The following is a 26,517-nucleotide window of genomic DNA, read 5'->3' on the forward strand; positions in this document are numbered from 1 at the left end:
TATTCTGTATGATAGCGGCAAAAAAATAGAGTGGCAATTTATGATAAAACTTGTTAGCTCGACCAATTTTAAGCTGATTCAAATTTAACATAAATGGATTCAGGTTATAAGCGATCAATCTATTTAAATTTATTTATTAAATATATTAAACTTATATTCAGATTTTTAATCTATTTAATTTATTTTAATTTTTTAAAAATTTAATTGAGTTATAATTTGATCTATTTAACATGTTTAAGATCTATTTAATTTATTTAAAATATATTTAACTCATTTAAAATTTGCTTAACTAGTTTTTATTCTGTATAATTTGATCTACTAAACCTGTTTACTCCGTTTAAACCCATTCAACTCGTTTAACCCATTAAATTTGATTTGGCCTGTTTAGTAAATAAATTACACATGATCAAATTATCTATCTATTAAATTAATTAAATTCAAATATAAAATTCATATATATTAAATAAATAAATAAATTTTAGTTGATAAATTTTTAATCCAATCTGGATGCAATCATATTATATCTCGTCCGAACCGATTTGCCGTCCGTATCTGACCCATTGTCTTTAGAACCGCAACAAAAATATAAAAATTATCAGATAAAAATAGGGAAAAATTTTCCGAGCTCACAGGGAGCGACAGCGAGAAGAAGGGAGAAAGACAGAGAAATCGTCGGGGAGGAGAAGAATGGGAGGCGGGATGGAGGTGAACAAAAACCGGTGGATCGAGGAGTGGAACGCCGGGAGGGAGAACCTGGAGTTCAATTTCCGCTGGACCCGTCGCAACCTTGCCATCGTCGGTATCTTCGGCATCGCCGTCCCCATCCTCATCTACAAGGGCATCGTCAACGAATTCGTACGTTTCCCGATCCCTCTCCGCCTTCCTCTTTCTTTGCTTTTAACCCCCTAATATCTCGAAACCCTCTCAGCTTTTCTTCATCGAAATTCTAACCCCTTATCTTTTCAATTTTCATAGATGAGGATAAAATCTACTTCCTGTTTAACTAATCTTCCACCAGATCAGCTTCTTTCTTTTCTCTATATTTTATACTATCTGATTTCAATGGCAGCACATGCAAGATGAGGATGCTGGAAGGCCGCTGAGGAAATTTCTCTGAGGAATATGAAAAATGGGTTCCGCTATCTTCTTTCTTTCAATAATGGCATAGATCGTGTTCTTGACCATTTGGCTTTTTCGAGTGATTAGAGAAACGTGATAGCCTACTGCTACTTTATTTTCTGGTGTTTTCCCTTCTAGCAAACTTTATGACGATGGTATGTTTTACAGATTGAATCAAGTGTTTCTCTTTTGCGAATCTGTCTCTGTTGTTTCCTGAAAGCTTGTATTGTATAATATGAATTGATTGTGTTCACTTAATGGGCATGGCATAGATTGAGCACTCACGAAAGATTACGAGGTATAAATTCCGTGGGATTAGGTCGGGAATTTGGGCATATGGATACTGAAAGAAGGGGGTTGCAACTAGGGGTCAGGTGGAGAGCCCATAACCTAGATTGGTGGAGAAGGATATAGTGGCGGGTAGGCATTAGGATGCGTGTCGTGGAGTTGTATAAATGTTATTTGCTACATGAAAACTGTTGGGAAGATGTTGGCTGATGGATAGAACATATTCCTTGTGTTTATGTGTTAGGAGAAACATGGAAATTCGAGAAGTTTTCAAAGATGATATCTTTTTTTAACCTGATAGCTGAATCCTAATGAGGATTCTGACTGTAGCTATTGTAGATCCACTTGGACACAGAGGAAAGTTTGGGTTTAAAGTCATTCAGAAGATCATAAGTTGCAAGGCATGTTGGCTCTGAATCATAATAGCCTTAGTAGGCAATGCAATGCTATCGTGATGTTTCTTGGTGCTTCAAAATCTTGACAAGAGTGAATGGGATGGATGTCCATGTAATGAGTGATTTTCTAGAGTGAGTGGTGGCAGTGTATGTTGTTGTCGCATGAGGGCATTTGAAAGCTATACCAGAGAGATGCAATACTATGTAAAGTTTGGAGAAGCATGACTTTCAATAAATCCAGATTTGTCTGTAATGAATCAATAGCAACAAAGAGATTTTAATGATCCATTGGAACTAGGCCTGTTAACGAGCCGAGCCGAGCCCGAGCTTGGGGAGGCTTGGGCTCGGCTCGTTTCACAGAACTCGGGCTCGGGCTCGGTACCGAGCTCTGTATTGGGCTCGAGCTCGGGCTTGCTTGGCAAAGCAAAGGCTCGGGCTCGAGCTCGTAAAGCTCGTTTCAATTACGACCTCCTGAACGAGCCCGAGCTCGGGCTCGGTACGAGCTCGGTGGTCTGTTTCTTGTTTCCTTGAAACAGCATAGAAATAATTTGAATAATTGAAGGCTCTTGAAAAAATAGACAGAAGTACAAGAACACAATACACTGATAATTGTTAAGAATGTTGAATTTTCACTCGCTTATAATCAATAATGGTAACCATAAAAGCATGTCTTACTCTGTAAGACAATCTCCTGTCTCTCATATTCTCATCTGCATTATGTATATCCTAAAATCCTTCAGTGGAGGATTATTAGACAAGCCTGTGATGCATGACTATGAGCTACATCAGATCCTTAAAAGTAGCTTCATACAAACAATTATGCTCCACAAACAGCTTGCATCCATGCAAGATCCCTTGATGTCCTACATCCATATATAGGGTTGTTACATGCGGAGGATGGTTAGTCTAAGTATGACAATCTTCTCATTCACCACCAACCTAAACATAATGGGGGTTCAGACTGCACTTTAGTTGGCTGGCAAAAATATTTGTATTTTTGAGATCAAGGGCATGAATCTGCTTCAAATTGAAACCACTCACAGCTTCACAGAATCTTTGCTCTGGAGAATTCGATGGCACAAAGGCAATGACAATCAAAGAGAAGAGAATTTAACCACATCCAAGCACAAAGGCAATGACAATCAAAGAGAATTTAAATGGTCCAAATGTCGAAGTGAAACCCCGCAAAACTAAAAAACATCCAATACAAATCAAGTTCTACAAAAGAGTTCAAGAAGCACAATAAACATAATAAATCTCAAATTCTCAAGTAGTCTAGCTTAGACCAGTCTCTGTATTCCATTGCATAAACTCTTCATCAACCTGTAAATTAAACAAGAAACCAGAAATTATAAATTAAAAAACTAACTACTAAAAGATATATTAAATACTATAAATGATACTTACATTTGATGACTGCTCCAATCCAAGCTCATGACGCAACCAATCTCCAGTACAAATCAAAGCTTCTACAGTCTCAGGCTTCAAAGAGCTACGATATTGATCAAGCACTCTACCTCCAGCACTAAATGCAGCCTCTGAAGCAACAGTAGTAATAGGAATGGATAGTATGTCCCGAGCCATCTTTGATAGAGTACGAAATTTTAGAGTGTTGGCTTTCCACCAATTCAAAGCATCAAACTTGTCATAGTCTTCATCACCAGGCTTACAAATATCTTCTTCTAGATATATGCCCAACTCAGTTTTATTTGAAGGAATAACATTCCTATGTTGTTCAGCCCACATATGAAAGGCATGATTAGCCCTTCTTTTTCTTTTCAATTTGGAGGAGGTACTAGGGATATTGCTAGCATCAACATCTATTTGTCCATCTGAAGATACATATTCCTTGTAAAGCATATCTAAAGCTTCATGAACATCATCAATATGGCGTTGAAAAACATCCTCACCATAAATTTTTGGAAAACAAAATATAATGAGCTGCATTTTATAGCGAGGATCCAAAATTGCTCCAATTGCCATTAGTAAGTTACAGTCTCCCCAATACTTGTCAAATTTTTCATTCATTCTTCGAGTCATGCGCATCACAAAATCTCTAGTATCGAAGGACATATCATTTAATTTCTCCTTCACTCTCCAAATTTTATTAAGGAACAAATTTGAAGTTGGATATTGACGTCCTGAGAATACTTCTGTGACTTCATTAAAAACTTCCAAAAATTTTGAAACCTCTGTAGCTCGTATCCAGTCCTCCTCGGATGGTAACCATTTATAGTTGGAGTCTCTTTCCTTGTACATTGGAAACACCGTTTTGAACTCCAATGCTGACTCTAGCATTTCATATGTTGAGTTCCATCGAGTAGGCACATCAAGTTGAAGAATTTTAGAGGTTGACAACTTCAACTGTTTGACAATTTCAGTAAACTTATGAAGTCGTGAAGGAGACATCTTCAGATATTTCACACTTTCGCGGATATTCTCAATTACATCCCGTATTTCTGCTAAACCATCTTGTACCATTAGGTTCAAAACATGTGCACAACAGCGAATATGAAATATTTTTCCATTGAAGTAAAGCTTTCCTTTGATTGCAAAATTATCCCTCAAGACTTTGACCGCTGTGTCATTCGAAGATGCATTGTCTAACGTAATAGTAGAAACCTTATCTTCAATCCCCCATTCAGTTAGACACCGAAGAATACAATCAGCAATAGCAATTCCCGTGTGGGGAGGTGCCAAGCTACAAAAGTTTAAAATTCTCTTTTGCAACTTCCATTCAGAATCTAAGAAATGTCCAGTGAGGCAAATGTACCCTATTGTTTGATTTGAGGTCCATAGATCAGTCGTTAAGCTAATTTTATCAACATTTCTTAACATTGACCTCAACTTTTGCTTCTCAATTGCAAACATTTTCATGCAGTCACTCCTTAAAGTAACCCGCTTTATTAGCTCAAATTTTGGGTTAAGAGCTTTACAGAATAAAACAAAGAACTGATGTTCCACCATCCTAAAAGGATACTCATGCACTATAAACATCTTTGCAAGAATCTCTCTTATCTTGTCTTTATCATACTTGTAAGTTGCTAGCATTGCATGACCTTGAGTAACATCAAACGACAATAAGCTTTGTTTTAACTCTTTGTCTCCGCTAGACTTAGAAAGTTTTCGAGGCATGCAAGCATTTAAATGTCTTTTGAGATGAGTTGTGGCACCCCCCTTCTTCCATGCCAATTTAGCACTACAATAATTGCATTTTGCCTTTGTGTTACCATCTACTGTTACGATTTCAAATTCAGTCCACACCTCAGATCTCTTCCTCCTGTTTGGGTCATCCCAAGATTGTTCTATACCCATTTCTTTCATTTCATCCATTGCATCATCTTTATCAAAAATATTTTCCAATTCAGCAAGTTCGTTTGCACTATAAGCTGTAGAGGCATGTTGATCGATTTCATGTTGGCTATTTGACATTTCTAGAAAAATATAAACAACCAGTCAAATTACATATTTAGTACATAAGCATGCCATACAAAGCCTATTTAAGGCCAAAACAAAACCAATCAAATTTAGATGCCAATTCATTTAAATACTTGAAAGCATAACATTCAGCCCTCCTCTCAAGTCCCAAACACATTTTCATAAAAAAATAATAATAACAATAATAACAGATAAACAGAAACAATAAATAAAAGAAAGAGAACTAAATCAAATGATTTTTCTCTTTCTTCTCTCTAAGTGCATCCGGTTAGAGGAGCTGCCGCCTACCGAGCTGAGGAGTGAGGAGCAAAGAGATGAATGATGATGGACGGTGAGGAAAGAAGAGGGAACTCACCAGCAACAGCAAGTCGGGGTCGGGGGGCAGCGCCGCAGCAAGTCGGGGTCGGAAGTCACCGGGTCGGGGAAGGTCTGGGAGGTCACCAGCAGGCAGCAACAGAGGTTTGGAGGGCGAGAGGGGTTTGGACTTTAGAGGGGTTTGGAGCGCGAGAGGGGTTTGGACTTTGGAGGGAGGCAGGGGTGAAGGGGGTTTGAAGGGTGTGGGGGGTTTGGAAATTGGAGGGGGGGTTTCGGAGGGTGGTGCTGTCTGTGGAGTCGGGGACTGAGACGACAGTGGACGGTGGTGAAAGGAGGAGGCAGAGGGGTTTCAGCCTTCAAGCCTTCGAATCTTCGATTCGAACCACCGAAGAGCAGAGCTAGGTGGAGCCGGGCGGGATTCGGGGGAGAGCGCCGCCATCGGGGAAGGGGATCGGGATTCGGGGGAGAGCGCCGCCGTCGAGGAAGGGCTGGGAGAGACGGAGAGTGGGAGTGGCCAGTGGGAGACTAGGGCATCGGGCTGTTTGCCTCTTTCCTTTGGTTTCGTTTGGGCGTTTGAGGGTTGAGGCTTTGAGCCGAGCGTGGGACTGGGCCTGGGCGTGGGCCCGCCGGCTGGGCCTGAGAGTCTCACACAGCCACACTCTCACTACTCACTAGAGCTCGTTTGGGCTCGTGAGCTGCTCGGGCTCGAGCCCGGGCTCGAGTGTAAACGAGCCTCATGTTGGGCTCGGGCTCGGGCTCGTTTCACTAACGAGCCGAGCCCGAGCCGGGCTTTTACCGAGCCGAGCCCGAGCAGCTCGGCTCATTAACAGGCCTAATTGGAACATCCAGCTGTTTTGGTAGAAGAGAATCACTAGAGCATGTCCCCAACCATTGGCATAAACAAAATGATGATCGTGAAGCTCCATAAGTCACAGTCAAGAATGCATAACCAGTATAGACCAAAGATTTTTATCCATATCCAGCAGATACGAGTTGAAATACATGCAAGATTGCGCTTCTTCAGGAATACTACCCATCTCAACATCAAGAATTGGAGAAACTAGTTGGTGCCCAAGGTTGCATTAGTGATTTATTCGTCAACGACATGATTACTTCTTGATAAGCTTGCTTATTCAAAGGTCAATCAAGCACATCAAGATCAATTGACGAGAGTGACTTGTTACTTCATTTTCTGGACTGGTCACGAGGTGCTGCATGATTAGGCTTCATTGCGAACTCATAAGGATTCAAAAGATGGAACGGTAAATTGGTGGTTGGTGGACAGCTAGAGAATTTGAGATGTAATTATTGCAATAGCAGTGGGTTGCTCTGACCAATAGTGAAAAAGGGCATAGTTTTTTTTAATAAAAAAATAAATATCCTGTTCTTCTAGGTAAGTTGCTTTTTTCCCCATTTTATGGGGCTTCTAGGAGCAGTTTAGGATTCATCAAGTGATAAGAAGAGAAACTTTTTAGATGTGTTTGCAATTCTTCTTCTTCTTCTTTTAATTGACTTAGCCTGTAAATTTAGAAAAGTGAATAAATATAGTTATGTCTGAGAGCCTGCCTTTGCTTAAGTGGCAAGTGTGTTATTCATTGCCAGTTCTAGGAGACCTTTATTTAGTTGAAATAACCAGCCTTGCGTCCTTAGATTTTTTTATTTAACAGTGATGATTGATGAAGCTTTAATGTCACTAGGTTGTGAAGCTTGGCTGGTTTTCATGCAGCAAAACGAGGATTATTCTAATAAGCTGAATTATTGTCATTAGAGGACATGCGGTTCTTTGAGGTGCTGATCTTCAGTGTTGATTTGGCTGAAAGAATGGAGCATGTTGGTGGCGGAGAAAAGGCTACTGGTAATTTGCGATGCACCATACTTTTTGATGTGTTACTTTAGATGTTTAGATGAACTTTTGGCTTGAACTTAATTATATTAGACTATTAGTGTTGGAATCCCATCTCTCCATAATCAGATTGAATTTATAGCTAATACGGTTTATCATGAAGATTAATCTTCATGTGGGGGACACATACATACATACATACAAGCTAGCCTTGGCTACACTTTAGTGGAACTCCACTCAGATCCGGTCAGATATATATTAGATAATGAAAGTTTTATATCGATGATTTGAGCTATTGGATGTGATCTACTACTTCTAAATTACTCACATATCAGAAATCATATGATTTGGAGGCGACTGATGCATTAAGTGGTTAAAAACTTGGACAATCTGAATAAAATTAAATTATTTATGTTTTTTGATCGCTTGATGTATAGGCTAGGGATCTCCAAATCACATAATTTTTGGTGTTTAAGTAGTTTAGAGGTAGTATATCACATCCAATGGTTCATATTATCGATGTGGGACCCTCATTGTCCAATATAGATCTAACTGAATGTAAATGGAGATTTACAAGAGTGTAGCCAAGTCCAGCTCTCTCTCTCTCTCTCTCTCTCTATTTCTATCTTATGTTGTATATTGATCACTTGATGTATAGGCTAGGAATATCCAAATCGCATAATTTTTGGTGTTTAAGTAGTTGAGAGATAGTATATCACATTCAATGGTTCGTATTATCGATGTGGGACCCTCATTGTCCAATATAGATCTAACTGAATGTACATGGAGATTTACTAGAGTGTAACCAAGTCCAGCTCTCTCTCTCTCTCTCTCTCTCTCTCTCTCTCTCTCTCTATCTCTATCTCTATCTTATGTTGTATGTATGTGTGTGTATGTATATATATAGATAGTTTGCTGCTCATTGTAGGGGTTACATATGAAGTAGCAGATTAGTTTGCAAGGAGGAGAATATGTGCATGATGGCTTCTAATAATTTAAGAGTACAACTTAGATTTTTTTTATTCCACAGGAATTTAAAGATCTGTATTAAACTTTTTAGATGTAACAGACACAAGCATTCGAGGAGCTGTTCCTTGCGAGTTTTAATGAAAACCTGTACAGACACAAATAATACCACCTTATTGCGAATTCCTTATGCTACGTATACATATACAGCGCAACCTTTCACTGACTTGGATATATAAAAGATTTAGAACCTTGAAAATCCCCTTTAAGTTTTTGATTACTCAGTATGTTTGCCAATATGACTTATGACTTGTGTTGAATATGTTGTAGCTATGGATCAAACTTTATGGTGCTCTTATTGATGTTTTTCAGTGGATGCAAATGTTTCATATCTTGATGGTTTCTTGTAAGTAATTGCTTTTCAGTTATATGTTCTGGTATGTTTCTTTACATAAGGTGAGGGATGGTTGAAATTGTAGTCATCTGGTTTCAGTCATTGATGACCAGCTTCTGTACTAAATTTTAAATACAGAGTCCATTTTGAAATTTTGTTGTTTCTTTCTTGGCAGTCAATGTCACAAAGCTTACATAATTTAGTCAAGCATTGATCAAATTTTTGGGATTATTTGTGTACTCTATCTGGCTAATGCCAGAACCAAGCTCAGATAAAAGAGGTTGATGTTGTTGTTATGTTGATAACCAATTTCAATATTTGTGAATGCCAGGATGTTTACTACAAGATAATATCAGAAGTCATCTTAAATAAGAATGCTTGGCATATGAGGATCCATAAAGCCGATTAAAAATAGTTCGGACAAGGCTGGATGCTTATGATTACTTATCCCTGGCTAATGTCATTTTTTTGGGTTCATCAAGCATTTACTAGTAATCATCCATTATCTCTACACCAACTCTGTGTCTGTCTTGGTTACATCGAGTTTTTGTTGAACTTTGATGGTCATCAACTCCAATTTTTTTTTCACAGAAACGATGCATCAGTGTTTTATCATGATTGCATATGTTTTAACAGCTAACCTTTTAGGATATGGTGAGGTAGAAGTTTGATCCCTCCCAACTCCTTGCACTTCTCCATTGGACTAAAGGCTTGCTTTCGATGAATCCTTGCCAATATTCTTGTCTTGATACTTTATCAGCTGTTTATCTCTTGCAACATTCTCTGCCTCCATGTCTGGCTTTGCCCTTGAAAATGCGAAATAAAATAGTTCTGTCTGGTTTTGCCGACTGTCCTGAGAATAGAGGTTCTCAGGGTATGATTGACAGTAATATACCACAAAATGCTGAATGAAAATGATCGGATGTCCTCATGCCATTCCATCTAGTCGTATTTCTTGATTATGTTATAAATAAAATCAGCAAATTATGGCTCCTGGGAAAGCAAAGAAAGTACGAATAGACCGGGGAGAAGTTTTTCTTTTTCCAATCATATTGCGGATGCCATGAGCGAACATGGTGTTCGACATAGGGGAACTGGTCCTCCTTTTGGATTGTCCAGTCCCTCTTTTTTAGTCCACTGAACCCCAGAGAGGGTGGTTGTAGAATTTAGAATTTTCATTAAAATTATATCATTTCTTGTGGCTTTCCTTATCCGACCTTCCAGGATGAAGGTGTTCTGGGTATAAAAAAGGCCGACAATTGTTCCTGTATATATTACAGGTCAATCATATTTTATAAAGTCTTAGGTTTCGCTAAACATATTCAATTTAATTTCAACTAGGTTATGTTCAGTACTGCTCTGGGAATCTACATTCTAGATAACTTTGTTGGGCTTTAAGAAGTGTGACGCCATACAAAGAGAGCAACTTGGGGAATTTGGGTAGATTTGTTTGCTTCTTGTGTTTTCACACAATTATTCAAATGTCCTGGCAATTTTGCATGCCTGCCTATGGTATTCCAAAAAATAGTATTGCCATTTCATGTGCTAGAAAGTTGCTGGTCATTGAGTGGTAGACAAGAAGTAGAGGGTGGGAGAGGCTTAGCTCCCAAACCGGTCTAATCCCTGTAAACGGATTTTTATTTTTTTATGGTTGAATAGGTTTGTTGCGGTTCAAATTTGGCTCGAGGGTGACCACGCCGGAGGAGTCGAGGGAGCTGCCGACGTAAAGAAGAAAATGGAGAGAGCCGCCTCCTGCGGTCAACGGTGTACTTGTACAAAGCATCACTGGTGTTTTCGATGAGGACCCTCCGACGATCAAGTTAAAGTAGAGTTTTGTCTATTCAGCCCCCAAAGTCTTCTAGCGATTACCTGTTGGAGGCTTTTATAGCCCTGATAGGAGCGCTTAGGTGGTGAAGTTATGGCCGGTTCTCATTATGAGAGGGAATGGCGCGCAACCTGAGCTAGTTTGTGGCGCGCGGTTGAGTCTGTTTTGGGGAATGGCGAAATATTGACAGTCGTAGCAGGGCATGGCCCGTTATCATTATGAGTGGGAGTGGCGCGCTGCTTGGGCTTGATCATGGCGCACAGTGGAGTCCGTTCTTGAGAACGGCGAGATGTTGCTCCCGGCCGTTCTGGGCCGGTAATCGAAGCATGGTGGGGTGGTGTCGCAATGTACAACCACGTAGGAGAACAAATGCATGCACATGGGTGTGGTGGCTCGTGAGTCCTAGCTTGCCGAGGCTGCATCATGCATTCGGCGAGGTTGGCTGGATGGGTGCTGAGGTCGGCCTAGCATCCCGAGTTTGGTAGTGTGCCCCAAGTTCGAGGGTCGGATGCATTGTTTGGAGAGGGCGCCCGAGCTTGGTCGGGCACGTCGGCGAGTAAGGCGGGCATTCCGAGCTTGGCCGGGACGTGTCGGCGAATACAGGAGAGCGCCTCGAGCTTGGCTGGGGTGCATAAGCGAATAAGGAGGGCGGAGGAACTTTTGGTAGAGTCCGAAGTCAGGCTGATTCTGGGCCAGACTGAGGATACATCTGATCGGCATTGGTGTCTATTGGGCTGAAATTGGGCCCTTTTTTTGTTGTGGGCTGTATGGTCCATTTTGACCCCATCATGGTTCAAAAGGGGTGTTTCCTTGTGGATGGAATATCAGATTGCATCAAACATTTGATCATAACTATGTGATAGAATTTACTATTAATATTGTTATTTTCAACAAGTCATGTGAGTGCCAAGATATAAAGCTTTCATGAAGTACACAAGCAGTGATTGATAACAACCATATTCCTTTATTTCCATTTGATGCTCCGTTAGCTTTATCTATAAATAAAATACGTTTGTTGCTTATTGGGGGCGTACGTAAGCATGTTTGGTATCCTCCAGGATTCGGTTCACAAGAGTTTCGGCCGAATACATAAAACCCAAAATCTGCCACCCATGCTTTTGGCAAAAGTTCCATTTTAGCATATGGTTATATTTGATTTAATTTAATTTTAAAAATTAAAATTGATAATAGTTTAACCAAAACCAAGTCCCAACTATGAAAACTTTGGTCATATAATGCGTTCCATTTACAAAATCATTCTTCTCCTACATCGTTTATGGGGGCTGTATTCACAAATTTGAGACTATATATGTATATATATATGTCCTGTTCTTTAGCTACATTTAATTTTTTAAGTAAAATTTAATTTGAAAATCATAGCTCTTCCGTGGGAAATGGGGTAGTTGTATTTCAAAGTTCATTTATATTCTTTTCTCTATTCCTTAAGAAGACAAGAGTCATTTACAATGCAAAAGGGGTTTCCTCCCTTTGTTCGCTCCCAAGCATGGATGATCAGTGTAGATATCGCCGCTGAGAACCGGCTCGTTCTAGGCACCGCGGTGAGAAGTGCGACAACACTTGAGAGTTCGGCTGTTGGCTGCTTCAGTCAGGATCGGAGAGGGTGAGCAGTTGCTACCGTGTTTTTTATTGGGTGGCCACTTTTCAATCTAAAACAACACAAACAAAGAAGTCCTCTGATCGGAACGTATCTTATAGACGATCCTCTGATGTCTAAGTCAGGATAGTACTCAGAGAATAGAAGAAGGTATTTTCATAGTTTGTTAGGGCGTCCTTTTTTTTTTTGTATGTTCTCACCTCCTAGGTTCCCACTAAAGAATTAGGGCATGTGGACCGACCAAAAATAGCTAGCCTGAGTACGATTTTGACATCAAGTGTGAATGTCTTGCAAGAAAATGATGTTCCGCCTATCACATTAGTAGAATTTTGGTGATTACGAGGGCCTCCAGATAGTGCTGCCAACTATGGAAAGCTCATGATATGCGAATTCGATTGCGTGGTGCCGGGCCTACCAAATGGTTGCTCCCATTAAAGAATTAGGACATGTGGGCCAACCAAAAATGACTGGCTTGAGTACGACTTTGATATCAGGTGTGAATGTCTTGCACGCAAATGATATCTTGCCTATCACATTGGTAGAATTTTGGTAATCACTAGGGCCTCCAGATAGGATGTTACCAATCGTGGAGAGCTCATGATATGCGAATTTAGTTGTGTAGTGTCGGGCCTGCCAAGTGGCTGCTCCCACCAAATAATTAGGACATGTGGGCCAACTAAAAATGACTGGCCTAAGTATGACTTTGATATCAGGTATGAAAGTCTTGCACGCAAATGATGTCCCACCTATCATATTGGTAGGATTTTGGTGATCACTAGGGCCTCCATATAGGATGCTGCCAATCGTGGAGAGCTCATGATATGCAAATTCAGTTACGCGGTGCCGGGCCTGCCAAGTGGCTGCTTCCACCAAAGAATTAGGGCACGTGGGCCGATCAAAAATGACTGGCCTGAGTACGACTTTGATATTAGGTGTGGAAGTCTTGCACGCAAATGATGTCCAGCCTATCACATTGGTAGGATTTTGGTGATCACTAGAGCCTCCAGATAGAATGTTGTCAACAGTAGAGAGCTTATGATATGCGAATTCGGTTGTGCGGTGCCGGGCCTGCCAAGCGGCTGCTCCCACCAAAGAATTAGGACACGTAGGCCGACCAAAAATGACTGGCCTGAGTACGATTTTGATATTAGGTGTGAATGTCTTGCATGCAAATGATGTCCCGCCTATCACATTGATAGGATTTTGGTGATCATTAAGGCCTCCAGATATGATGCTGCCAACCGTAGAAAGCTCATGATATGCAAATTCGGTTGTGCGGTGTTTGGGCATGCCAAGTGGCTGCTTCTGATCAATCACGTATTCACGTGTTAGCGGCGTGACGAACTTTGATTAGTTGGCTCTTCTGATGAGTTGTGGCCGACTTGAATGCACATCAATCTATACCAAAAGTTATACCTTTAGGAACTAGTCCATGATTATTGACATGTACTTTGCAATTTCCATGCAATGACAATGCTCATAAACTTTTTTGGACAAGGATCAATTGGAGAGGTACTTGCTAGAGTATTTTGCACTCAGGAGAATGACTTTTTAACATATTGAAGTTGCAAAGTTGATCTTTCAAAATAAGGGGAAAGATGCATAATTCATTCTTACACTTGTATAATCATTTCCATCAAATGATGCTAAATGCAAGAGAACATTACCCGCCCATTATTTTATAACCCCATTGGTGTATGATAGCATCCCCAATTGGTACGCCAAAGACCGTGTCACCTTGCATGTTTGAAGCTGCTTCATTAATTTCTTAGTAAAAATTTAGCTCACTAAACCATCAAAATGATCCTCTGCTGGTGGTGCTCATATTAGATTGACGTAAACTATCGTTGTACCAAAAAAAATTTATTAAAATAATTTTAATAAAATAAATAAATAAATAAATAAATAAGGTAGAGGTGCATAAATGCTCCAAGAGAATGAAGTTTAGGTAGTGAAATAAATCGCAGAATGTTTAAAACCCAATGCCCCCTGGGTTCCTTGCCTCAGCACCCTACAGCTAATCCCACCTGGCTTAAGCAACCTTCCGCGTTCTCGGGAGGTGGCCGCTCTCCTCCGCTGTCCAAACGGCAAACAGCGCCTTCTTGGCTACCATTCAAAGGTCAGATAGCTTGCCAGGTGGGGCTCTCTCATAAGACCTGGCGGCCCTGCTTTACAACGAATCAACGAATGCCACGTTTTCAGAAAAAAAAGTTAAAAAACAGGCCGCCGAATAGACCCACAGTTGTCCTCCGTGTGGTATTTAAAAAAGCCTGCCTCCGTCTCCTTGCGCGTCCAAGACCAGATATACAAGGTTTCGGTCGGCCGTCCCTCCCCCTTTTTTCCACTTAGTGCACGGTGATATCTCGAATTCGTTTTCGGGGATCATTCTAGGGCTTTTATATCTTGTGGGGGAATTAGAACCCTAGATCGCTAGGGCTTCCAAGGCCGGATCCGTCCCTTCCAATCGGCGATTCCAAAAACCCTAATCTCAATGGCGTCCCGAAGGAGAACGCTTCTCAAAGTCATCATTCTTGGCGATAGCGGGTGAGTGTTCCGTCTTTCTTCTGATTCGATTCTACCTTGGATGCTAAATCTTGAATTCTATGGTTTCTTGTCTTTTCTGCTAAAAGTCGTTTCTTGATTCGTTATTCTGGTTTCTTGGAATCGTTGGTAGGGTTGGGAAGACGTCTGTGATGAATCAGTATCCTTGAATCGCCATGAAGTTTACTATCTTAATTTTTTTAAAAAAAATTCTTCATGAATGCTATCTTTACTTTGGGATATGTCGGGTCTGGCCTTAAACGATGACAATTAGATATGTGAACAAAAAGTTCAGTAACCAGTATAAAGCTACAATTGGAGCTGATTTCTTGACAAAAGAAGTCCAGTTTGAGGACAGGCTGTTCACTTTACAGGTAACGCTTGATCAATGCAGACCTTTTTTGTTAAAAAAAGATACAGTATTCGCTCACTTGAAATTTGGTTATGGGGTTAGTTTAAGGTTGGTTCATGATAGTTAAATTGGAATATATGTTTGCGTCTCTGGATTTCTGATTTTTTTTCAAGAGTAAATTACTGCAGATGCGTGGAAGATTATGTGCATAAATTATGGTGATGCATTATAAGCTGTTGCTTTAGATGCTAATCTTTTTTTTTTTTTAGTGTAAACTTTTGTAGACGTGTGGAAGATTTATGTGCATAAATTATGATGATGCATTATAAACGGTTGCTTTAGATGTTTCTTCATTTATGTGATTGAGATCTTGGATATTGCTTTACAAAAAGCAGTATACATATCTTGAACAATTTTGGTGGTGCTGATAGAGTTATCACCTGAGATAGAAATGCCATTTAGATATTTCATGAGTCTGCCGTCATTCTTTCTTAGTGTACTTTTGAGTGGATCAGTAGCTCATCACGTTTGGTGATGTTAGTGGGCAACACTTGCAATGTTGTCACAGCTTAAGAAAGAGTATATCATGTACCAGGCTTATAGAAATGCATATATATGGCAGTATGTTCCCATAGAAGTCACATTAAGACTTTATTGGTGGTCAAATTTTGTTGCCTACTGGCTTCTTAAGTTTATAAATATCCATGTAGACCTAAATTATGTTGCTTTACTAATTTACTTGTCAAGAATGCAGATGCAAATCTACCTTTAAGATTGATTTCCTTCATTATGTTATGTTGATGTTGTTTGCTGAATTTATTATGATAATGTTATTTCTAGTATGAGGGTGTCTCGTTAATGTCTGCCAAAACAACATCCAGTTTTTGATGGATTCTGTTATATGTTTTAATTGGGAAGTTGTAGTTTCTAAGATTAGAGTTGAGTATGAAAACAAAAGCAAGTTTACTGTGATTACCCAAACATTTTTCTAGTCCCATTAATTGTTGGAGAAGAACTTTAGTCTTAGTCACCAAGCGTATGTGTTGTGGTTCAAACTTGGCCCAAGGGTGACCACGCCGGAGGAGTCGGAGGAGCTGCCGATCGAGACAGAGAAAGGACGCCACCTCCTACGCGCTGGCGTACCTGTATAAAGCCTCACTAGTGTTTTTGATGAGGGCCCTCCGATGCTTAAGTTAGCGTGGAGTATTTATTGGCCAGAAAGTTCTTAGACGTTATCTGATGGGGCTATTTATAGTCCCTGCAGAGGTGCTTAGGTGGCGGAGATATGACTCGTGCTTATCATAGGAGGGGATGGCGCTGGCCAGGTGGTGCGCAGCCACGGCTTGCTTGAGGCCCACGGCTTGAGCTGTCCCTATGCGGTATACCGCTGGCGTGTGCCGCAGGGTATGGCCCTTGTTAGCAGGCATGGCTAGGGTAGCAAGGCGTAGTCCTTTGTCGACGTATTTTGGTATGGCCATCAAGCGAAGCATGGTGCGGTGAGGTTGCCGCAGGGCATGACCGCGGCGTGTACTGGGCGAGATTAGTTCGGTGGGGATCGAGGTCAGCCTTGCCTGCTTCGCGGGGTGCTGAGGTCGGGCCAACTTAGGGGCCACGATGTATGTTTGATCAGATCGGCTCGGCGGGCGCTGAGGTCGGTCTAGCTTTCTTGACTTTGAGGTCTGCTCAGCAGGGCGTCCCGAGCTTGGGCCGGGGCGCGTCGTCGTATGGGGCCGGGGCGGATCGTCGTTGTAGACTCCAGAGGAGATTGCTGCAGGTCATAGCAGTGGAGAGATCTGGCTGAGGTCGGCTTGGCCTTCGGCGAGGTCCGAGGTAGGACTGGTTCTCAGCGGGACCGAGGTCCAGCATGGTCGGTGTTGAGGCCTGCTTGGCCGGAACAGGGTGGTCCCCTATCTCAAGCAGGACGATCCATTTTGCCCCCATCAGTATGTATTATGTATTTAAGGCAATCAAGTTGCTGCCTACTTGACCTCCTTGACAGCTTGGTGTGTGCGTTGGGAATTATGTGGGTGATGTGAACCGCTAGAAAATTGGATCATGTGTATCAAACAAGAGAACACATTGATGCAATAGCAGAATGGAGTAGAATCATTTGTTGTAATTTTGTCCATTTTGGTATCCTTTAGGATTTTTAATGTTTTAAGATATTGATTGCTATTCAGGTGATATAGGATGGATGGAGAAGTTGCTTGGACATTTACTCCAAGCGGAGAATCCTGTTGAAATTTATTGAGATATGAATTTAGTTTTTACACACGAGGCATTTCTGTCTGTGGTTTTCTTATAAGTCAATCTTTTTTCTTTGTTGATTCATTCTCTTGAACATGAGACCAAGCATTTGAACTGAAGGATTGTTGAGGTGACCTTATCGGAACTTCTTTAAACCTGACATTCACAATTGAGTACAACATTTTTCTATGCAGCACCTAATTATATATCAGAGAAAATTTTCAAATCTGCTAGCAACATCTGCGACATGAATGACTCATTTATAAGGGTAGTGAACAATTACTGGAAGCAAGAGGAAAAGAAGAAGAAAGGCGAAGTGGAGAACAAGGAAAAAAAATAAAAGCTGCATCAGTTAAAACATTATTTTCGAAGCAGCAATGTCCAAAGCTTGTTTCTAGATGCATGTGCTGTGCATATGGAGAGTTACATTATTTACATGTGCATGTGCACGTACACCTACATATATCTTTCTACGTATTTATCTGTATATGCTTGGAAGTATCTATTTCATATGTCCAGTTAAATAAAATAAATTTGAATGTATGCAATTTTTCAGCATCTGATCTTTAGTTAGAAATTTCTACAATAGATCAAATCCATGACTTAATAGTTTATGAGTTCCTACCTTTATTTTAGGAAAACGATAATAACAAAAAAGAATTCAGAGAAGAATGAAAGAGATCCTCATTTCTTCATAAATGTATGGACATACAGTGAATAGCTCCTCTTAATGAAATGTGAATTAATTCTTAGAATTTCTCTTTGTTAGTAGAAAAGTTTGCATCAAATTGACTGTCATAGCTAAAAGAACTTAGAAATAGAAGTGGGGAGATCAAGGGATGCTTCATCTTCTTAATTTTGAAAATGACTCCTATATCTCTCTAAAAGTTGGTAGAACATTTCTTTGAAGCTCACTCTCTCAGGCTTCTTCTCATTATTGAGTGGACCACTCCAGCCTGAAAACATCATGTTCTTCGCATAATGGTCCACTGCTCAGTAAGAGAGCAGACTAGTTTCATATGTTTTATTTGATGGTCATATTCCTTATGGCTAATCATTTTCTTTGCCTCAATCATCTTTGCAAACCATATCACCATCACTTGTATTTTTGTCCATCTTTCATGGTTCCCACCACTTTGGCAGTGAAGTTTGTGAGCATCTTTAGATTTTCCATGGATGAGGATAATATTGTTGAATTGGTAAGCATTCTGTCCATCCATGGAGGTTGTTTGTTCGAAGTCTGAAAGATACTTCGATGGTTGTCAAGTGGTTACAGAGCTTCTATAGTGATGGGTACTTGTTAGAAGATGGTCATTAGATGCAAGGATTGTACAGAGAGGATTAAGTTCACAAATTAGTCAATGTGGATGATTTTGAACATGTAGAAGGATACAATGAGGAATGGAAGAATCCCTTGCAATGGGTTTGCGTTTCAAGCTGGGTACTGGATACATTATTTTAAATAGACTTGTGTAGGCATGCATTTGTTGCCTTTATTTTCCATAGCTTGTTATTTGATTCTTCCAATCTTAAAGGTGTGTCTCAGGTGTGAAGGGTGTTTAAGAGGTGTAGTGCCCCATTTAAAGGATCTTTCTTTTTGAGGTACTAAAGGAGGTCGAACAAATATTGCACAAGGTTTCTTTTCTCGGGATATATTTATGAGTTATGACAATGATTCTATTTAAGTTTTGGAGATCAGAAACCTAAGATATCTCTCCAATAGATCTATTGAGTTATGCCTAGGGACTTAGGTGTAACAAAAAGGAGATGTACAAATTTTTTGAAGTTCCAAAAAAGATGGAAGTCTTTAGCTAAATGGCCATTAAAGGAAGATTATCTACAGTTCATCTTACTCAAACGGAATAAATAGGGACAAAAAGTGTTCCCTTTATTTTGATAGTAGTGACCTATTACTTTTCATAAGCACTAGTTAGGGGTGCAGCTGACCCGAGCCCGAGCCAAGTATTAGGCTGCTAGGTCTCGGCTCATTTTATAGAAGAGCTGTTCAGGCTCGTCTCAAGCTTGAGCCTAGCTTAGAGGAAACTGTTCAGGCTTGGCTAGAATCAGGCTTGAGTGAAGCTTCTTACGGAGCTGAGCCCAGCCTCCATATATTTTACAAACCTTTGAATGAGGTTGGGTAGTAAATCTATACCAAAGAAAGGCTTATAAAATATTTACAGAGTTATAGCTAAGAGCGTATTAGGGTCGTGGTTACATCATGACCTTAATTTTATTATTCAATACTTCCCCTTTAGAGTCAGTTGTTGGGGTTGATTTGGTGACCTAAGGGTTGTAGTTTTCTGTGGAGAAATGGTTTTGAACAACAAACTACAAATGGTCACTGAAGAAATGTGGTTGTTGCTTGCTTTGCTTGCAGATGAACATGCTGTTCATAAGCAACACGTGTTTGGCCCAATTTTTAGATTGAAATTGGCTTGCTCAATTAGAAAAAATGTGAACCATGGACTAGGATTTTGAGCTTAAAGGAAAATAAAAGGAAAAGAGCGAAAACACTAGCCAGGCCAATCTGCTTGTGTTCCGTTCGTTATAGCTCGAACTGCAGATTTGTATTATATTTAGTAATTACATATTTGATGTTTATATGCTATCGTCAAATGATGATTAATATTTTCGAAACATGAATGAAATTCATTTATTAGATCTTAATCTAATAATTGTATTGTTTACTAAGTGACAATGACAAGATCTAGTGGCTGAGACTGTGAGAGACTCGAGTACCCCTAATCCCATTCTCTTCACTCTTAATCCCTCCATAGTGGTTCCTTTTCTCTCAGAGCATCCAACCTTTACCTCTTCCTCCTGGTAATCATCTCCTCGACCTCAGTCTCCTTCAAAACTTCCATCTCCTTCACCACAAAAATCTGGTCTGCTCTCCAGCATCAGTTACATGCCTTCAGCTTTGCCTCAGTCCTCTCTATCTTCATGATCGTGCTTTTGACATTGATTATTTTTTTCTTTGAGGACTGATCTGGTGGAAGAGTTGCTCCACCTGTTAGCTCACAAGGATTCTCTGATCTGAACATTAACATGATCAGCCTCCTTTGACCTGACCTTGTAGGCCTCGAACATTCGTTCATTTGGTTGTGGTTTTCGAGTTGCAGGATTGGAGAGTGAGGTAGGAGATGGACAACTTGCGGGAGAAACCCTAGATCACTCAAACCTAAGCTAGCTGGGAATAAAATGAGTCAAGTTCAACCTTGTTCTCCTCAGCTTATATGGAAATCTGAGCTGAGCTTGAGCTGCCCTCGGCTTGCTCATGTCAGCTCATTTACACCCTTATTTTTTATTTCAGTTTTCAATATCTCATGTGGTGTTGCTCTGCATGAATCAATTAGCGGCTGGGGCTGCCTTAAATATTTCTTGAAGAAGTTATTGATCGATTAGCTATTCACTATTCTGGTGGTGATTGGAAGGAATGCAGCACAAGAATTTCTGAGTATATGATAGACTTTTGGGGTTTCTAGTTAATATTTAAGGACTATATGATCGTCAATTGTTTGGTTTATGATATCGTTTCATGGTATAATTTTTAGCTGTGTTAATGATATTATGTCATTGGAATTTGTAGAGGAATATAAAATGTTAAGGTCCTTTTAGGACATGATATTCTCTTCCTTCAGATGGATTGCTCAGAAATCTCATCTTTAATGGCTTCTTATTGGGAAATCTGGGCCTTGCCAGTGTGGAAATTCATTCATAGTAAGGGAGCATGTGAGGTTTATGACATGTATATTTATAGGCCATATCATTTCTCTCGTAGGTTCAGAAATTTGATTTGCTGTATGACTAGTGATAAATACCCTTGGGAATCTTGTGGTTTTGATGGAAGAATATATGACGTGTCTGCATGTATGTGTGTTATTTATTTATTTTTGGGTGGCTGGCAAAGGATCTTCATGGATGCAGCTTCTTTCTTGCAATGCTGTATCCATGAGCAACAGGCTGACTGGACTGTGTATGAAAGTCCCATCCTAGGAGCCATTGTTGTTTTTTTTTCAAAGGTATCTTTTAGGTACTAAAACATGTACAAATTATTAGCATATGTTGCTTTTATTGATATAATCTTGTCCATGTTTCAGTCAAGACATGCATTGCTTTTCTTATCATGAAGATTTACATGTCATGCCATCAAGGAAACTCCTTTTTCTTGGTATTTGTTTTATCCTCAGTGGTTTGAGGAAGTGGATGGCTTCCTATTCATTTTTGATGACTGTATACATTGATATACTTTTGTTGCCAGATATGGGACACAGCAGGGCAGGAAAGGTTTCAAAGTCTTGGTGTGGCATTCTATCGTGGTGCAGATTGCTGTGTTCTTGTGTATGATGTCAATGTCATGAAATCATTTGATAACCTGAACAATTGGCGAGAAGAATTTCTAATTCAGGTAACAAGTATTTCGAACCAAGCTTTTGTACAAGTTATGAACTTGCAACTGAAGTTCCAGTTTTTGTGGTTTATTTTCAGGCTAGCCCATCCGACCCTGAAAACTTCCCATTTGTAGTGTTGGGAAATAAGATAGACGTGGATGGTGGCAACAGCCGAGTGGTAAAATTATCTGTCTTATTTTTGTTTATCCAAAATGACCGAGTACTCATTTCTGTTGCTTTGTCTCTCTGCTGAGTGATATATTCATCTGGTATTTTCCTGCTTTTTATGGTTTAGGTCTCAGAGAAGAAGGCAAGAGCATGGTGTGCTTCAAAGGGGAACATCCCCTACTTTGAGACATCTGCTAAAGAAGGATTCAATGTGGAAGCTGCTTTTCAGTGTATAGCCAAGAATGCCCTCAAGAATGAACCGGAAGAAGAAATGTGAGCCTTCTAAAGCTTTACTGCTAGAACATAAATTTCTATGTGTTCTTCTTTGACCATTGATATGGCTTTCATTTTTACAGAAAAATCAATAAAATATAGAGAAGGTTAATAGTTGACTGTTATTTATAGTTATTGAAATATAAGGTAATGGGTGCTCTGGCATTTTGTAGGATTTCTTTGAGGGTCTTTTGACCCCCTGTTTAGTTGAAGGCTAGCATGCTTGGGCTTCTTATATTAGTCATTAGGATTGTGGCCTTGGGCCTATTGGTCATTTAGTTGGAAGGGCAGTACCCTCCAACCCCAGTCATATATGGATTTTTCCCCCTCAATTTAATAGCTGATGTATGGTTAACACAATTGTGTAGGAATTACAAGTTTCCAACCTTTCTGGTCTTTATTTTCACCTATCATTCTAGCGCTGTTTCATTTTCTAGTTAGAGAGGTAATGCATTGGCAACATGCTATCCTTGTAGCTGTCTTTTATAACATCTGAGGACATTCCAAATGCTCCAGTCTAATGCTTATATAAATCTAAATTTAGACATCATACTAGTATGGTACCATGATAGGGCATATAAATTGAAAATCCACTTTATGTATAATGGTTGACACATCTTAAAACATGAATAAACTTAAATTCACTAGGTTTTGGTGATTAGATTATAATAAAATATAGTATTGTGCTATTAAAGCATCTATTTTGACACCTTGATTATGTTAGACCACAAAATTATATGAATTTTAGTTTTTAGGTTTTTTTGTAGTGTAGATGATGTTAAATATATCAAACTACTTACTTTATGTTGACTCCTAGAAAAAAGAGTAAACAATTCAAAATCAATGATAGAAATTTAAGATTCAAATTGTTGAACATGATCTGCACTGCACAAAATGTCTAGAAACCAAAATTCGTGTATTTTGGTAGTCTCTAACCTATGCATCAAGTGGGTTGAAAATGAACAATAATAATTGCAGTAATGAGGTGAAATGCATGATAGAGTACATAGATTGAAAATTCTCTTTATGGATCATGATTTACTCATCTTATATGAGTAAATGTAAATTCTCTAGGTTTTGATTATTAGCTATTAAAATTGTCCATTTTGACACATTTGATTAGGTTAGAGACCATCAAAATGCATGAATTTGAGTTTCAAGGTATTTTTTGTAGTGTTCAATGGTTTGGATCTCAAATTTAGATAGTCCAACTTTAATTTTTGAATCATTAATTCCTTGTCAAAGAAGTTAACGGTTTTAAAATCTGTATTAGGTCATCAAATGAAGATTCAAACCATTGAATATGATTGATCTAAACTATAAAAAAATATTCTAAAAACTAAGATTTATATATTTTGGTGGTATGCATTTAGTCATTATAAATAATCAGCAATACCAATTGCCTAATATGATAAAATATATGAAAGGGCATATAAACTGAAAATTTACTTTATGGATCAACACAGTAGTATCATGCTATTAAAATCATCTATTTTGACACCTACTTGAAGTAGGTTAGAGACCGCCAAAACATATGAATTTGATTTCTAGGTATTTTTTATAGTGAACATGAGATTCAACAGTTTGGATCTTGAATTTGGATAGTATATCATTGATTTTCAATCGTTAACTTTAATAAAGTATGTACACGCATGCGCACACATCTACATGTATGTATGTATGTGCACCCACACAGATATATATATCTATCACTAAAATACCCCTAGAAGAGGAGAGGGCTAAATGGAGCGAAAAGGTTTTCCATGAGATGGGAAATGAAAACTGTTAGCCCCATACAAGGTTTGTGAATAAGTGATTGTTTGATAATGAGCAAGAAATATCCATCTTTCTGCTAAACAGGGTCTATTGAAATCACAATTTATTAAATACTTTTTATGAATGTCAACTAAGTATCATAAATAAATTGATCCCGGTTGTTCAATCATTTGATAAATGGTTACTATGAGTCAGATCCAATAGAAGTTGATCAATCCTTTTTTGTTATTGTTGTTAAGGTGGAGAACTGAATCAAGAATTCTCTTTCTTCATCATCAATCGAATCGCGGTTTACGACCTAGGATTTTATTTTATCATCAATCCAATCACCGTTCATGTTTTTTCTTTTTCTTATCAATGAATGCATCACTTTACTTGTACAACGAGCCCCCTCGCCAGGATCCACTTGTTCACTCGCTGCTTCAAGTAGACCACTTGATGCTCTCTCGCAATTGATTAGTCTTACTTCATCTATTGCAACGGAGCTTTTTAGATATGCCTTTCGCCTTTTTGCATGCGGGATTTTCTTCTTTTATTCAATTGTTATTGGTGCCAGATTTAGAGGCAAGGGTACAAAAGACTCGACTCATTATAGACGTTAAGAAGACGAGACAACCAGCTCTTGAACTATAAAAAATGCGCATGCTCGATCTAGTAATTTTGGACAATTTTTGATGAACTGTTACTAAACTATATATATATATATATATATATATATATATATATATATATATATATATATATATATATATATATATATATGACTGATGAGAGCAATGTACTTGCTTTCTACTCAACCTTCTTTCATTGCTTCTGTATTTTTTTGTCTTTCTGTTTAAAGATCAAATTGACACAGTCTTTTGCTATTGATGAAGATACCTTCCGGATACTATTGATGTGGCTGGCGGTAATCGGCAACAAAGATCATCAGGTTGCGAATGCTAGATGAAGACAGGCAGCTAATCGGCAACAAAGATCAGCAGGTTGCGAATGCTAGACGAAGACAGGCAGCTTTAGTGTCCTCCCGTATTTGTTATACAGTTGCAATAATTTCTGCAAAGGTTATTTACTGCATTCTGTATTTTATATCTTGTTCCAGGGTCAAAAAATTCGGTGCTAAGTGTTCAGTGGAGGTTGTCCTATTCACTCTATGTTGCATTCTGTCTGTGAAAGATTTTCTTGTCTTTGGGTAATGACTCGAAACATTGTGCTCCATCTTGTTTTCGCTATATAGTTGGTGTGGATATTTTGGGAATTAGAAGATGATTCTTTTGGTGCCGTAGATGTCTAATTGTTACCATAGACAATCATTTGCATCATCCCATGCATATACAGGAGGGTCTCTAGAATGCTTTCCCCTTGGCATCCTAATACCGTTGTGGTGGAGGATGAGATGGGAATTTGATTTGTTTCTGGAGAGGTATATAATTATATATATGTATATTAGGTTTTACCTACAAAGCGGATCATACATGCATGCAAGGTCATTGATCAAATCATCATAATAATTTGAAAGCAATAATTATAATTTTTCGATCCTCAAAAATTAATTTAATAAAGATTCAATCGTAATATCCGCATAAACAAGTATCAAGTATCCTAAAATACCAGGAACGTTCCAACCAATTATTATCATTCAAAGTGAATGTAATATTCAAAACTAAATTGAACTAATCTAAACTAAATTAAGCTAGAAATCCCAATGACTCAAATATCTCCAAACAATCTAGGGTACCCCCCCTCCCCCGCGTCCCAAGCCATCATGATTTAGAATCTGAAAATAGAAAAAGAAAGAATAATGAGCCACACTAGTCCAGTAAGCAGCAAATAGGATCTAAGCATGCCAAACAAATAAATAATCAAATAAAATAATATTGACCAAAAAGAAATTAAATCTCGAATAATACATATATTTCTTTACAAAATTTATTTTTTATAAACTAATAATAATCCAACATCAGGCTATGGCTATGTAATCCAGTGGCATGAGTCAGATAACAGATACAGGGTACACAAAGTGACAGGTACAGATAATAGATATCACTATTCTAATCACCGATGGCTTAGCATCGAAATTAGTTTCTCTGATTATAAGTCGACAGGACCAACATATAATCTCTATTGGTGGAGTCAGATCATAGCCATGATGAGTATATGTGTGTGTACAATTTTATAAATTACTTGGTCAAATTTTTCAAAATTCATCTTACAAGAATATCAAAATACATAATATATTTTAGAACAATTATGACCATAATAATAGTATGCTTGATCCGCTTAATCAAACATAAAATAAAAATCATAATCAAATTTAATAAACTAGTTATAAATTTTCAAAGGTTATTAGAAAACACACATCGAAGTGTTATGTTACTTACCTCTTCTCGCTTGAAAATCTCGCTCTAATTAGATAGGTCGGTTTCACCTATTCAATATCATTAAAATATAATTGCTTTTATCGCAGAATCAAAAATTGAGGTACTACCGGGGATACGGCTTCATACTCGGTAAGGATGAAGAAGGATAGGGTTGCCTGGGCTGTAAAGCTCAACAATTTGGTCTATCCAGTCA

General features: G+C 38.8%; 3 protein-coding genes and 1 long non-coding RNA gene across 6 annotated transcripts; 3 read left to right on the forward strand and 1 right to left on the reverse strand.

Moving 5' to 3' along the window:
- Positions 1–573: 573 nt before the first annotated feature.
- LOC120103788 lies at positions 574–1,317 on the forward strand. Of its 2 annotated transcripts, none has more exons than XM_008811805.4 (2): positions 574–855; positions 1,070–1,317. In XM_008811805.4, exons 1-2 carry the CDS (start codon positions 688–690, stop codon positions 1,115–1,117), a joined length of 216 nt encoding a protein of 71 aa, XP_008810027.1. In that variant the 5' UTR covers positions 574–687; the 3' UTR covers positions 1,118–1,317. The 2 variants fall into 2 exon arrangements, 1 of the variants encoding a protein (XP_008810027.1); XR_005507701.1 differs by having other exon boundaries at positions 715–855; positions 976–1,317.
- A 1,088-nt stretch (positions 1,318–2,405) lies between these two features.
- On the reverse strand, positions 2,406–6,353 carry LOC103699665 (zinc finger BED domain-containing protein RICESLEEPER 2-like). 2 transcript variants are annotated; one of them, XR_005507700.1, is made up of 3 exons: positions 3,210–6,353; positions 2,844–3,125; positions 2,406–2,741 (listed from the first exon to the last, which is right to left on the reverse strand). XR_005507700.1 is itself a non-coding variant. In XM_008782064.3 (2 exons), exons 1-2 carry the CDS (start codon positions 5,232–5,234, stop codon positions 3,078–3,080), a joined length of 2,073 nt encoding a protein of 690 aa, XP_008780286.2. In that variant the 5' UTR covers positions 5,235–6,353; the 3' UTR covers positions 2,406–3,077. The 2 variants fall into 2 exon arrangements, 1 of the variants encoding a protein (XP_008780286.2); XM_008782064.3 differs by having other exon boundaries at positions 2,406–3,125.
- Positions 6,354–6,397: 44 nt separating this feature from the next.
- Positions 6,398–9,483, forward strand: LOC103721538. Its single transcript, XR_003388418.2, has 2 exons — positions 6,398–7,410; positions 8,459–9,483. It is a non-coding gene; the product is annotated as an uncharacterized LOC103721538 (long non-coding RNA).
- A 4,955-nt stretch (positions 9,484–14,438) lies between these two features.
- Positions 14,439–25,204, forward strand: LOC103721537 (ras-related protein Rab7-like). Its single transcript, XM_008811804.4, has 7 exons — positions 14,439–14,742; positions 14,873–14,899; positions 15,014–15,113; positions 21,600–21,746; positions 21,827–21,907; positions 22,025–22,170; positions 24,822–25,204. The coding sequence occupies exons 1-7, from the start codon at positions 14,690–14,692 to the stop codon at positions 24,889–24,891; spliced, it is 624 nt and encodes a 207-aa protein (XP_008810026.2). The 5' UTR covers positions 14,439–14,689; the 3' UTR covers positions 24,892–25,204.
- Positions 25,205–26,517: the final 1,313 nt, after the last annotated feature.

The sequence above is a fragment of the Phoenix dactylifera genome, unplaced genomic scaffold, assembly GCF_009389715.1.
Source record: "Phoenix dactylifera cultivar Barhee BC4 unplaced genomic scaffold, palm_55x_up_171113_PBpolish2nd_filt_p 000257F, whole genome shotgun sequence".
In the NCBI taxonomy this organism is placed as follows: Eukaryota; Viridiplantae; Streptophyta; class Magnoliopsida; order Arecales; family Arecaceae; genus Phoenix; species Phoenix dactylifera.